Here is a 14,088-nt window from a genome sequence, read left to right as displayed (position 1 = left end):
TCAGCCAGTTTTCAACCCACCTCATCGTATGCTCATCTACTCCACACTTCCTCAGCTTCGTTATAAGAATGTTGTGGGAGACAGTGTCAAATGCCTTGCTGAAATCAAGGTAGACTACATCCACAGCTCTCCCCCCATCCATTTGTATGTCACAAATTGTACACGAGTCATTTACAAACCTGCAACCCATGTCCTGAACAGCCTACAATTATTTTCTCATCCGCAGCGAGAATGGGCAATGACACAAAAATGAGTATATCTCAATAAGAAAGACTGGCTGAATATAGTCTCATTTGGGGCAGTCCTGCTTTTTTTTTTTTCCTTCCTGTATTCCTGTCCTATTTGCCTGAGGTTATCTCTGGTGCTCATTTAACTTCTTAGTTGGCTAGTTACACTCATCTGACAAAATGAAAGCTGGCACAAGAGAAAGAAGAGTGAATGCATGGCCAAAAGAAAATCTGAGACCTATTAGCTTTAGGCATTTAAGCTTTAGTTCCCATGAAAGTTATCAGTTTAAAGTTCATTGAAGCTCTTTTCAGAAGAGCGTTTTCAAATTCCACTTCAACAATAATCACGCAGCACTTTGTGACATGCATGTGACAAAGCACAGGCTGCCCAGAGAAGCTGTGAAGTCTCCTTGGAGGTATTCACAAGCCACCTGGGCACCCTGCTCTGGTCAGCTCTAGGTTGGACCAGATGGACCCAGAAGTCTATGCCAGCATCATCCATTCTGAGGCTCTGTAACAAAGGGGCTTTAAATAAAACAGTGGCGAAATGCTCTCTTGCATGTCCTAGAGCAGTGAAAATGGTCTGACCAACCCAGAGAGGTGTACAGGGAAATTCACAGCCTACTGCGTATGTACTCTCACTGCCCGCAGGATGTACTCTCAGTAGCTGCTATAACAAATCTAAGACAACACTTCTATAAATAGTGCTGGAATACAGTACCCAGCAACAAAATCACGTACAAGAATGCAGATGTAACTGAGGACAATGATAACCAGTTCAACAAACCTGAGCCATAAAAATCCTGAAATCTCAATCTTTATCTATTTGTTGGAGTTATGCTGATAATGACTTTTTTTCCCTGTCTAGATCTATCACTGACACCATTACAAAAAAAATCTGTATCTTAGGAAATGTTAGTGATTAATGTTATGCTTTACCTCCAGTTCTTTGAGGTAGTTAACTGTTGTTTCTTGTCTCATTAGTATTACCAAATCATGTGGGTTCCTCAGGTTCATTGGTGAATCCACCTGCAAGACAATTCAACAGTCCGAGTAAGACATTCTCCAAAGAAAGAGTGATTTTAAAAAGCTACACTTTAAATAGCTACACTTTGTCATTTCAGAGGCTTTTTGCTCATTTAGCATTCATAATACACCTGGATTTTTAAGCTGTATGTTCAATAGCATTGTGATTTGAAAATCCAGTTCAACCCATGCCCCATTTTTCAATCTATTCTAGTTTATTCGGGTGAACAAATCTTAAGCACAAGAGGCAAGTGAAATCCTCACACAATAACATCACTATGAGTACTTACTGCTGAAGTACTAGGTAACCTTAAACAGCAATTGCAAAAATCTATTTTCTCTTACAGCTTTAAAATTCCTCCATCAAGTCCCTCAGTAGGCAGAAAGTACTTCAGATTCAAGTCAGCTCCTCTGTACAACCAATTTAACATGCTGGCCTAGCGTTAAGTCTTTCAAGGATCTATTGCATTCAGGATTAAGGAGTAAATGAACAAAATCAAATGGTAAGCAGACAAAGATTGAAAACTCTGTTAGAGAAGACCGTGCCACAGCTTCCACAGTTATGCACAGGAACTGGCAGCTCAATAAAGTGCAACATTATGGATAAGTCACAGACAAGAGTGGTTATATGCTGACTTTTACCGGTCCCTAAATGGCTTCAGTAAGCTGCAGCTCTTCATTCCACAGCTGAAATATCCCAGCCCTGTCCTCTTGCCAAGCCAGCTCTGGTGCCTGACTGGCTGGGGAAAAGTCCCAACAGCAGAAAAGATGCTCTGTGGGTCTCACCATGGGCTTTCAGTCCCTTTCCCCTATTCTGTCACTGCAATGACAGTTAGTCCTTGTGTCACCTCTGGAGCTCATTAGTTCAACAGGATATCATCCGCTTTTGGCTGCTTTACCTGAACTAGTAAATTAAAATTAGCTTAAGGAAGATCAAACAAATATGTGAACAAAAGGAGTATGGGATGACAGAACGAGAGTAAGGCAGGCAAGGACAGCAAGAATTCCAATATTTAACATGTTTTTGAATGTTGATGAGTTCATCCCATTTCATGGAATTGTACCTCAAGCTCTTAAGGCAAATCATCTACAGAAAGGTACCCGTGGGTGTGCTCAGCTTCCATTCAAGCTTTTAGAAAATGGAACCAGCTACTGCATAAAGACATACACGCTGTCTGCGTGTCAGCACTGATACCTCCCCGACAAGGGCTGCCCATCACTTTCTGCCATAATCTGTTCCTATTTTTTAATTTGTTGAAGTAATAGGAACCTTCTGTGCCAGAAGTGATCAGAAGTGATTGCTTTTTGTTGCCTTTATTTAGTCTATCTGAAATTGGTGACATTGTAATTTAATGGAAAAGTCCACCACAAACACATGTGCAGCAGAACCTCTGAGCTGTTGCTCTTCATTTTTTTTTTTCACCTTTCCAAGCAACTTGGGCATGTTTCTGGAACTCTCTTACTGCAGAGAATTGCAGATCCAGCAGGACAGCAGCAAACTGCCTGCTCATTTTAATGTGACCTCTCAACAGACCAAGCCTTGAGCCAGGTTCTGTTGGCTACAAGTCTAGTAAGAAGCTCAGAACTACTCTCTCTGGACTCCTAACTGTTATGTCTACCTCCCTGCAAACCCCCCTACTAAGTGAGGTCTCAATCCCCTGAGCAAAGACAAGCATTTGCCTGTGCCTGTGTTCCCTCCACCTCAAAAATAAAACAGCAATCAACACAACGTTACTTTTGGCTAAATTTGGCTAAACAATCCTTTTCAAATCAAAAGCTGAACTGCTTCTCTCAGCAAGCAGACATTCTGGAGGGCTGCTACCTACACAGTCCGCATACTCAGGCAAGCCTCATCTTCTTCCCTGGTGAATTAATTGACTTATCAGTTATTTCTTCATCCGATGATGTAAGAATTATCAGTTAGATTTTACATTATGAATCTGGAGAGTACAGATTTCACTGTTGCCAGCAAAGTGTGGTAGATTATCCACAACAATCCCAGAAGCATAGAAAATACTCTATCAAAAAAAAAAAAATCAACAACACTGTCAGCTGAAGTATTAAATTCCACAGCACTTTGCTTAGAGCTGTATTTCCTATTTCCTCTTATGGGCTCCACCTCACTTTGAACAGGTTGCTCCTAAAACTGAGTTCTGCGATGACTGAAGAACTAATTCGTACCTCATTTGCTAGAGGAACTATTGCAGTATACCCAAGGAAATGAAGTACGGCTTTGCAAAGAAAACAAAGTTAAATCTTACTATTTTAAGCACTTAACTCCACATTCCAAAATAGGACTGTTCCTGCCTACTGAAGGCTGCTTGCATGATACTTTATAGTCACTTGAGAGCAAAGGTAACAACCAGCTCTGCCTTCAGTGACTAACTGCATCTGGGGAGTGATTGTTTGCAGAATGTTATACAGACATCACCATTTAAAAACCTTATTAAGAAAGCTGAATGATCTCAGATGATCGCTCATTCATAAGGAGAATGATATTGAGAGACAGTTTCTATTCATAGTTTTTGACAAAATAATCTCATGAGAGTTAGTTCTGAGTTTAGAGTGTGAGAATTTGGCGTGGTACAGTACCAGCCCTGCACGCACAGGCTGACAGAAAAGCACTGACAGGTGTCACAGCTGTGAGTGGTTCCAAATTCCTATCAGATGATACCTGGCAGCAGAAACAAAAGCGACAAAAGCATCCAAACAGCAATATCCTTGAACTCACTCGAGAGTCATGTCATCCACTCCAAAATGCTACCAAGTTCAGCAGCTTAAGCAGCACTCAAGATGTTTTTATTCAGTCTTCAAGTTTTCACTTCCAGATCTCACCTCAGTTTGTCACCTGCAAATGAGGACTTTCTAATGATAGCAAAAGATTTCAACCTAGTAGAAAGTTATTATTAGGAAATAATCTTAGCAGCTATTATCTTCTTAAGACCAACTTAGTGCCAGAACAAAGAGCTCTAAAACCAAAACCTCAGTAGTCCACCTAACCTTGCATTTATATTTCATCACTTCTGACAATGAAATGTCAAGATTTCCATCGTAAGAAATTATCAGAGACTCACTGTTGGCTCCCAGAAATAAAACCCCATTTAGATCCAATCATTTTTGAAGAACAATTTGAATGGGAAAAAATTAAGCAGCAACACCAAACAAACATACCAGGTTTGCAAAGGAAAATTGATCCACCACACAGAAGTGTTCAAATCATCTCGGCAGCTCATAAAAGTGATTGAATGTGATTTATCAGTACTTCTCCTCAGTTTTCACATTTACATTATGAAGGCATTACAAGATTTTAACGGAGGAAACACAAAGCGTCCAGATCTATAGAGGAACGCTGAATGACAAAAAGAAAAGCAGATTCTTAATGGAAAACTACAGGAGAGATCCTGCCTACCAATCCGAAAAATAACATACAGGTACATACACTACATGATGTTATGATGTGGAATACCAATAACTGAAAATCATAAAACCATGACAATAATGTCAGCCTGGCCCTCACCAGGCATCAGCCCTGAGGACGAGGGTGCTCGTGCTTAAGAATGCCACAGAATTTGAGGTGTGGTTCCCCCACTTGCTTAGGTTGATCCAAAAAAATCACCTTGGTGCCGGGTAGGGGAATCCTTTCTGTTACTATCTGTAATCTTTCAGCTCCACTGTGAAACAGCTCACTCAGTTCAGCTAAGAAGTAATTTAAGAGGCCCGCTCCATTGGTTTGCAGCCTGAGCTGACCTCAGCAGGCGCCGCAGTGCCACCCATTCACCTCACGGCCGCACAGCTCTGGAGGTGCCCTGAACACACAGCCTTCTCTCAGATCCAGACAAGAACACTTACCAGGACCTGGAGGAGCTGAAGATGTTACCATTCATTCAAATGGCAGTGGAAATGATAGCTTTGCTTTTATGAGATATGGACAGCAGCCTGCCAATGCGACAGATCCCTTCAACGTCTGCGCCTTATGTACCTTCTCATCTCATCACGGCAAACAGCAAAACCACAGGTGGATACTGAGATATAGCTCATCTCCTGCAAAGCTCCCCAGGACAAAAATGGAAGCCTACTTGAAGAACATCTCAGGTTAGCAGGGACTCCTGCGCCATCAGAGATGCTCAATCCAGTTATTTATTTTTAACTCACGCGCTTGGCTGGTGGCAGAGCACCATGCTCATTTTCTCCTTCTCTGAAGTGCTGAAACGGTGACATTGAAGATGAACTGCTTGAAGTGCTAGAATCTGACTTCGAGTCAAGCATAGTAAACAGGGAAAAAATAGTGCTGAAAAGTCTTCCTTGAAACTCTAAAGACTGCTACAGCTACGCTGCAGAAAGCCTGCCAGGAAACTACTTCTAAAATACGTGTTCTCTGTTCAACTTTGCCCAAAGGTGAAAGTTGCTCTACAAAGCACAGTTCAGGTTTATTCACTGTCACAAAGTACACTCAGAACCCGATTCGGCAAGACGCACTGAATTTGTGCAACAAACAAAGACACGGGAGTTGAATCAAACCCTCACTTTCTGGAGAGCCTCCTACATTACCCGCATGTATCAAAGCCTCTGAACACACGGACTTGTAAGGTTTGCCAAACCTTCCACATATTTTTTTCCTCACGGTCCAGTTATATTACACCAGGAGTTAAATTTTTCAAATGAGGGTAGATTAATGCCTCAATCAACTACTGTTAGGTAGTTTTTTTTTTCTTCTTAAATAATGTGGAAATCCCACTGTTAATTGAGGCACAGGAGTGCCAAAATCAGAACAGCTGTTAGCACCTGTGTACGTCCTAAAAGCTATGACATACAGAAAGCAGACGATGATAGGAAGAAGCTGGAAAAGGGACAGCATTCACCTACAGAGTGCAGCAAAATGGGCTCCTTGTCATACAGACTGTAAATACTGAACTTTTTGCCACTTTGCTTGCAAAATAATAGCAATTCCCACTCAAATAGACTAGAACTCCTTCCTTGCAGCCTCAAGGAGGAGAGAAGGATCTTAAAAACTGACACTTGCCTTTTGTTACATTCCTGCTAACAGGAGACGCTCTACACAGCGCAATATGACCACGGTATTTCCAAAAAAGCTGCAGAAATTTCTGCGTTCTGCGTTTCAAGGCAAGATAAGCTACTAAATTGGAAGACATACTCTTCAGTATGATCCAAATGATGACCAGGGAGCATTAGAAGGTACCTGTTCCAATGGATGTCACAAAGAGTCACGCAGAAAAATGATGCTGAATTTCTTATAATAAATATTCAGCTACTTGAGATTGCAGCTGTAGTATCTGTCAAAAAGCAGAATCAGCCATACGGATATCGTTAAAAAGAGCTGAGCTACCGGGAATGTAGAAATTCTACATGTAGCACTTCAAACATGAAACATGACAAAGTTTCAGTATTGTCCAGCAGCTTTGCTCAACTGAGATCACTTCAGCACAGCACACAGGCTAGGAATATATGCTTAGATCTGTTATCTACCAAAGGAAAACAGCATTTCTTTTGTAATACCAGTGTTTTGATGGTCATGTTTATGAGGACAAAAGAAACCTTAGCTAGAATGTACATACTGGAAATTTATTTTCTACAGCAGCCAGATAGATGTCAGGTCTACACTCGTTGAAGCAAAACAGACACGGAGGGATCACCCATATACATGTGTAAGAAGCAAGAATTTGTTTTCAGAACGGCAGACTGGCTCCTGCTCGCTGCCAAATTCTGACAACCTGAAGTGTCCTATGCTGAAACTACGGAAAAAGATAAAGCCTAATATCTCTCACAAAATACCTAAAAATGTTACACTTGCTTAGTAACTTTTTCAGCAATCAATGGCAAAACCAAAAAGAACAGCACATAACTCATTAGGTACTTCTTGCTAATGAACATCATCCTGTGTTGTACTTTAAGACAAGGTGCTTTACAGTGTGGTTCAGATTGGATATTAGGGAAAAGTTCCTCTCAGAAGGAATGGTGAGGCATTGGAACAGGCTGCCCAGGGAGGTGGTGCAGTCACCATCCCTGGAGGGGTTCAAGAAATGTGTGGATGTGGCACTGAGGGCCATGGGTTAGCGGGTATGGTAAGGATGAGCTGATGGTTGCACTAGATGATCTTAGTGGTCTTTTTCAATCTTAATGATTCTATGATTCTCATTTCTCAGCTGGCTTGTTAGAAGTAAGTAGGGATTCAGCCAAAAAAAAAAAAAGTTCAGCTACATGAAAAGCCCATGGATTTTACAGTTTAGCTGACTTTGTTCTTTCAGCTTTCACAGGGCCTTCCCGAAAACGTGTGCTCGGAGCACTTCTGGCTATGCTTCTGCTACGACGCCCACGGTATGGAGAAAACCTGTCAGGCAGCAGGCAGGTCTTCACTACACAACAGGCAGTTCTGAACTGTTGACTGGAATCATCTCGTCAGTCTGTCCTACAATTACTTACAGCTGGCACAAAACAGGATGAGAGGCCACGATGCCAAGTGTGAGGCAACAGAAGAAACAGGACCAGAAGACTACAGTGCAGCTCAGGGGACAAAAGCTGTATGGAAAGACTGAAGTCACACAGAGAAGGATCCTGTGCCCACAGCCAGGAAGAAGATGGACCTTGCAAACAGAACCCCCTCAGTACCTACTGAGGGTCCAAAAGAAAGTAATCCTTCTATTAGAGCTTTGCTGTCAGCAATGTGGCACAAGCTCTCTCATCACCTTGCATGCACGGGGCATGTATGCAGAAGGCTGCACTCCAGTGGTGCACCCAGGCTGCTTCCCTGGTTCTCCACTTCAGCTGCAGAACTTTCACAGCTGAGCTGACACCATCAAAGCTACTTATCACGCACCACTGCTCCACAGAGTAAAAACTTCACATTTCTGACTTGCACTATTGGTGAAGACCAACACAAGGACTTCCTGAACCAAGTTCCGATCAGCCATGACTCTCAGAGACATATGATTCAGGTGCCATACCTCACTCCCCAGCAGGCACACGGCACTGACACAGTGCAGCTCTCAGTCTCAGCTCTCAGATCAGCACCCGATCCAGGACAAAGATGGGAGTTCCTCAGCTCTACATTTTCTGCCTTTCCTTAAGCATGCCCAATTGCTCAGATCCAAGCCTTTCAGACAGACTTATGAAAAGGCAGAACATTCAGAATGAAAGGGTTTCATTTGTGTTTTTAAATTTTCACATTAAAGAAAGGCCAAAATCCCACAGTCTTTTGGTGCTTGAAGTTTAAAACAAATCAGGTTTCCCCTTTCCAGAGGATAAGCTGACCTACAATTCAGCTACATCATGCTTCAACTCATCCTTCTGTGGTTTGACAGCATCTCTTGGGCAGGTTCCCACCACCTCCAGCCTGGCCTTTTTGCCCACATCAGTCAGGAAGCACCCACTCTGGAGACCGCGCTGGGGAAGCAAGCTACATTGCAAACCTCCGTAAGAAAGAGCAATTGGTTTTGTTTAGCACACAACAGACTCAGCAGGATAAGAGAGTCAGACAAGAAAAAGAGCCTTAAGAAAAACAGAAAGGCAAACATCCACTCATCATTTTCAAGATGAGACTGAGCAACTGCTTAACATATCACAGAAAATGTTCTCCTAAGCAGCAAATACCTTTCATTTGCCTGCACTACATTCCTGCTTCCCTGGCTTTGGATGCTGCTTTTTCTCTGCTCTGAGCATATACATGGACATCACCTGTGCCATGCCATCAGCCAACAGCCAGGCAGCAGCAGCTGGGTTTACTGCTCACAGGCTGCACATCCACCCATGAGCCACCTTGCCGTGCCACAGCTTGGGGCACACTCATGTTCAAATCTGTCTCCACAGGAAGAGCTGTCAGGTAATGCTTCCCTTCTTGCACTACCCAGAATCCAACACAATGCCGCTCTACGTGAAATTCAGGTGCCATTCCTATTGAGGGGCTTTATTCTCAGCACAGGACAGGCCAAAGCCTCCATGCTGGCCTCCATCTCTTAACAAACTTCAAAATCTACAACAGCACATCAAAAACAAAATTACTTTCTTCCAACCCAGAGGCCTTGCCGGAGGCTCTCTGCTCCTGGCAACACTTCCTCAGCCCTGCCTTGAACCATCTGCCTGGGAACTCAGGACTAACTCAGCTTCCCAGTGTTCACAGGGGGCCACGTGAAGGCAGTTCCACAACATGCTGGGCTGCAGCTGTCTCCACCAAGCCCAAATGTGGTATCTGCAAGGACTCACCTCAGCTTGGATATATCTCTGGTACATGGCAGTAGCCAGTCCACACCAGCAGAGCCATGACTGACTGCTGGAACTGCTTAGAGCACTGTATTTAATCTACCCTCCTTGTGACATGTTTCTTCGCTCTCTTGGAAGGACACCTGCACTTCAGTAGGGTAGCCAGCTTTCCTGCTATCAGACAAGCACAGCCTAAAACAGGTTAGTTTTAGGCTAACCTGTTCAGTTAGGTTCAGACAGGTTAGTCTGAACTTTATACTGGAAGTTGTGAAATTAAACAGTTTATAAACACGCACACTGTGCAGACATCATCTTGTTAAATGGATATGATTACTATGTCCCCAGCTCTGCAGGAACACACACCTGAAGGAGGATTCAGACCAAAAAAAGAATAGAAACTAATGGAAAAAATGGAAAGATGCATTTGACCTGAAAACAGCTCCTAGAGCAAAAGACAGAGCTCGATGGCTTTCACTTGATGGCTTAGTGAGATAACAAAATGTTACGTGCGCTGCTGAGAATTAACTTGCTTCATCATTCAGAAATGCTCACCAGAAACTGGAACAGCGGTGCCTACTTAGCAAGTATTCCCATTTATTGGATGGGATCTTGCTGATACACTGCAAGCTGTTGGGTCTGTCGTAGCTCTGCCACCTGCCTGGTTGTTACATTTCCAGGATCTCCAGCAGAAATGGCAGTCAGGGTGCTGTTAGCTATATTATGCCATGGCAACATCAGTCTCCCTCGAACAGTCTCATGTTAAAGGCTTACACACTTGCTGCACTATGCAAAAACAGCTAGCAGAAATTTTAAGGTAATAATATAAAATTATTCCCTCAGATTCAGACCATCTCATTCGGTACACAGGTCAGGATCTGCAGCCTTTCCACTTTGGTAGCAAGGGGAATACAGTTCACCACAGCAAACTGAAAGCTGTAGGGAAACCTCTTTTTACTGGTGCTTCTCTGGATTTCCACAGCTACTGAACCACCCCACAGGGTGAGTGCCTGGATTTGACTACCACTTCAGCTTAATTATTTGGGCTTGATTCAGACAAACTTAAGTAGTCCAAGTGAAGATTAAACCCTCTCCACTCCCAAAAAGGCAACAATTTAATTTATTTCAGACACTAAGAAAGCTAAGACTCCCACTAAAGCTAATAATACAAATACTAAGTAATGCCACAACTGTTCATCACTGGACAGCACTGGGCACTTCCAGTGTGAGGTTGCTGCGCTCAGCAGTGCAAAGTCCAGTGGTGGCCAGTCACCAGCAGCGTCCCTTGGGGATTGATCCTGGGGCCAGCACTGTCTTCATAAACGGGGAACAACAGAACCTCAGCAAGCTGGGCACCCTCTGCAAACATGGGTGGCACGGCAGAGGGAAGGGCTGCTGGAAGCAACACAGCTGGAGAAGCCATTGTGCAGATCAGAGAAGGCAAGAGCAAACACAGAACCTGGGGTGGGACAGCCCCTGCACCAGGAAGGGCTGGGGCTGACCAAATGGAAATGGTACTGCAGAAACGGACATGTAGGCTCTGCTAGGGGAAAAACTTACGATGAGTCAGGAGCACATGCTCGTGCAGTGAAGATCAGCTGCACACTGGGCCACAGACTGGAGCCAGCAGGGCAAGGAAAGTGAAGCACTTGCGAGATTGCACCAGCTTTCAGCACATGGTACCATACGTTGACACACCTGAGCGAGTCCCACAAGGCCCACGCACAGAGGACATGCAGAGAGGATGAAAACCAGGCTCAGCCTCAAGGAGCCGGCCAAATGGAGACAATGCTCCTGCCTCCAGCTTCCTCATGAGAGGGTGCAGAGAAGACTGAGCCAGATGCTTTTTGCGGTGCCATAGTGAAAGGAAACAGCCACAGATGATGGATAAGAAATTCTAATGAGCAGAGGGAAAAACAAAAACACAAAAACAACATTCTGAAAGAGCTGACATTGGAGCAGGTGCCCAGCAAAGCCATTTAATCTCCATCCACAGACAAGCACCCAGCCGAGCAGGACCTCGTGAACTGATTTAGCTGCCTCTGCTCTGAGCTGAGGGGAAGGCAGCATTACCCTGTGATTCTCTTTAGGTTTTTGTGCTCAAATCAGCAGCAGGTGAAGCTTGTTACAAATGTGAGTTCTCACTTACACGCTCATGCTGTCTTCTAGTAGGTAAGTCCTCCAAAATCCAAACATGGACTGCCATGCACACAGCAGGAACTATCACAATGAATCATAACTTCAAAGTTCAAAGGAAAAGTCTAATGTAATACAGAGAATCCTGATGTGACAATATTTTTCAGCAAAAAACCAGCAGATTAATTAGAACCAGCAGAGAAACTGGTAAGGTGACAGGCAGTGCTCCACATACACTGTGAAGCGGAGATGCTGGACACCGCAGAGAAACATGAGAAGCTGCAAGGGTCTACAAGATGAATACAGGGGAAGACCCTGCTGAAAACGCACAAAACATAAGTAGTCAGAAAGGATGACTGAATGGCTAATGGTACTCATAAAAAGAAATGTTCTCATGAAAAAATATCAACTTAATGAAGGGTACCCTGAAAAATTAAAACCAAAGGATGCTCTGCAGGGAAGTTTTAGGTTTAAGATCTGTTAACAAGTGCTTAACGCCTTGGTTTTAAGAATTTGAATATTTTGGAATACTATGCTTCTATCAACAAACTGATACTAAATCAGTTACAAATCATCCCACTACCAGTGAATAGAAGTGGTCACCTGTTGTGGCTCAACATTTAGCAGCAATATACATATATATAGCAGCAAAATACGTATATATGTATGTATATATACACACACATTTAAAATACAAGCTCACTCTAGAGAAATGTCCACATTTCTCATTATCCAACATGCAAATAAGTGGAAAAAGTGAAGGTCCAAGGTACTCTGCAGGGGTGGCAACAGCAATAGACACAAAGTTAAGGACCACTTTCCCAAGAGCCAGAGAGAAAAAGCTAACAGATGCTGAAGTACATCTTATTATAAATAACTCACTGGAGAATGAGCACCACTTCACAAAGAAGAGCTACATCCCAGCTACTGAAGAACGCAGCTCCTCATATCCCAAGTATACCGTATTTATAATCTGAGCTTCCTTACTGGCAATGGGTGAATTCATTTTGATAGTACAGGTTTAAAAAAGTTAACTTGTTCTGCAGACATTGTTTTATCACATCAACTTAGTTTTTAAGTAGTTTACAAAAGCAACATGAGAATACCACTAGTTAGAAGACTAATGTAACCAAATAGCTTACAGCAGAATACAGTGGAAGCTTCTAAATGCACCCATCATTCATACAACATCATAAAAAGACACTTCTTAAAAGCAGGGCTGGATTTAGCTAATTAGATTTTCCAGTCATTTTAGCTAATTAGAATTTTTCAAGTCACAGCTGCTTTTCATGCAATAATCAAAATCAACACTTCACCCAGATTTGATAATATACAATTAATATATACACACAGATGCTTCCAGCTCATTAGCATATACTTTCATCATTTTCCCACTAAAGAAAGTGGGAAAACGAGGAGAAATAACACAGTGAGTGTTGTCATTCATTAGCTTATGATTAAGTGAGGTTAGAGTGCTGGGATCCACGCAGGCAACCCGTGAAGCACTGCCTAGGGCTGATGGAGGCAGCAGAGCCTCCTCCAGGCAGCCAGCTCCACCTGCATCAGGACCACAAATGTGCACAGGAGACCATAACAAAAGCCTCTCAGAAGAAAAGCAATGCTGACAGACCCTCATTGCTCCACACCGTTCTACTGTCGATAAAAAATGATGGAGACAAAGCCACATAGCTTTCTGCAAGGACTGCCTCCCGCTCCAGCCAAGGACAGCTGTGCTAGTGATGTTTACAAGCAAAGCACATCTGACACCGTAACAGAGAAACAAGAGATCAGAGCCTGCAACGCAGAACTCCAACATTCTCAGCGCGTGTGAGGTACAGCCCAGCACCAAAATAAGATACACTCTCCCACAAGAACAGAGCTGAACGAGGCCAGTGCGCACTCCTGCACCCAACTCCCACAGTGCCAGTTCTCCGTTTTACTTCCAGAAGAAGCGAAAAGCGGGCGGGGCGGTGGAGTGCGAAATCGCACACTCATTCAGAAGCCCGACCGCACCGATCGCGTCCGAGGAGCCGCTCCCAGAGCTAACGGGGCTCGGCGGATGGCAACGGACCCGCGGCAAAGGACAGCGCGGCAGCTGCCGGCCCGAGAGCTCCTCCTGGTCGCCCCGCCGCGAGGAGGCCCGGGAGGGGCTGAGGCTGCGACGAAGGGCGGCACGGGCAGGAGATTCCCCCACCGCCGCAGCTCCCGGCCGCCCCCCGCGCCGGGCCTCACCTGCTGCTGGATCTTCCCGTCCTCCGTGACCACCCAGTGCGTGGTGGCGGCGGCGGGCCGCGTCCCCGAGGCCAGCAAGGAGCACAAGCCCAGCGCCCAGCCGGAGAAGACCCACGCCCGCCCCAGCCCGCCCCACCCGGACGCCGCTGCCGCCGCCATCTTCCCCAGTCCCGGCCTGCCCGCACCACCCGGAACCGGAAACGCCCTCTCCGCCATTTTGGGAGGTGGGCGCCGGGCGGGGCAGGGTCGCGCTGCGCGA

At 44.5% G+C, this 14,088-nt stretch overlaps 1 protein-coding gene across 2 annotated transcripts in view; it reads right to left on the bottom strand.

Annotated features, from left to right (window-relative positions):
- Positions 1-14,060, bottom strand: part of TTC17 (tetratricopeptide repeat domain 17) — a 56,328-nt gene extending 42,268 nt beyond the window's left edge. For both annotated transcript variants that reach the window (XM_021401346.1, XM_021401347.1), the window contains exons 1-2: positions 13,830-14,060; positions 1,167-1,256 (exon numbers count right to left, since the gene is read on the bottom strand). In XM_021401346.1, coding sequence (XP_021257021.1) covers positions 1,167-1,256; positions 13,830-14,045 — 306 coding nt within the window. In that variant the 5' untranslated portion in view covers positions 14,046-14,060. The remainder of the gene's footprint in view (positions 1-1,166; positions 1,257-13,829) is intronic.

The sequence above is a fragment of the Numida meleagris genome, chromosome 6 (genome assembly GCF_002078875.1).
Source record: "Numida meleagris isolate 19003 breed g44 Domestic line chromosome 6, NumMel1.0, whole genome shotgun sequence".
NCBI classification, from domain to species: domain Eukaryota; kingdom Metazoa; phylum Chordata; class Aves; order Galliformes; family Numididae; genus Numida; species Numida meleagris.
This window is presented reverse-complemented; position numbering and strand designations above follow the sequence as displayed.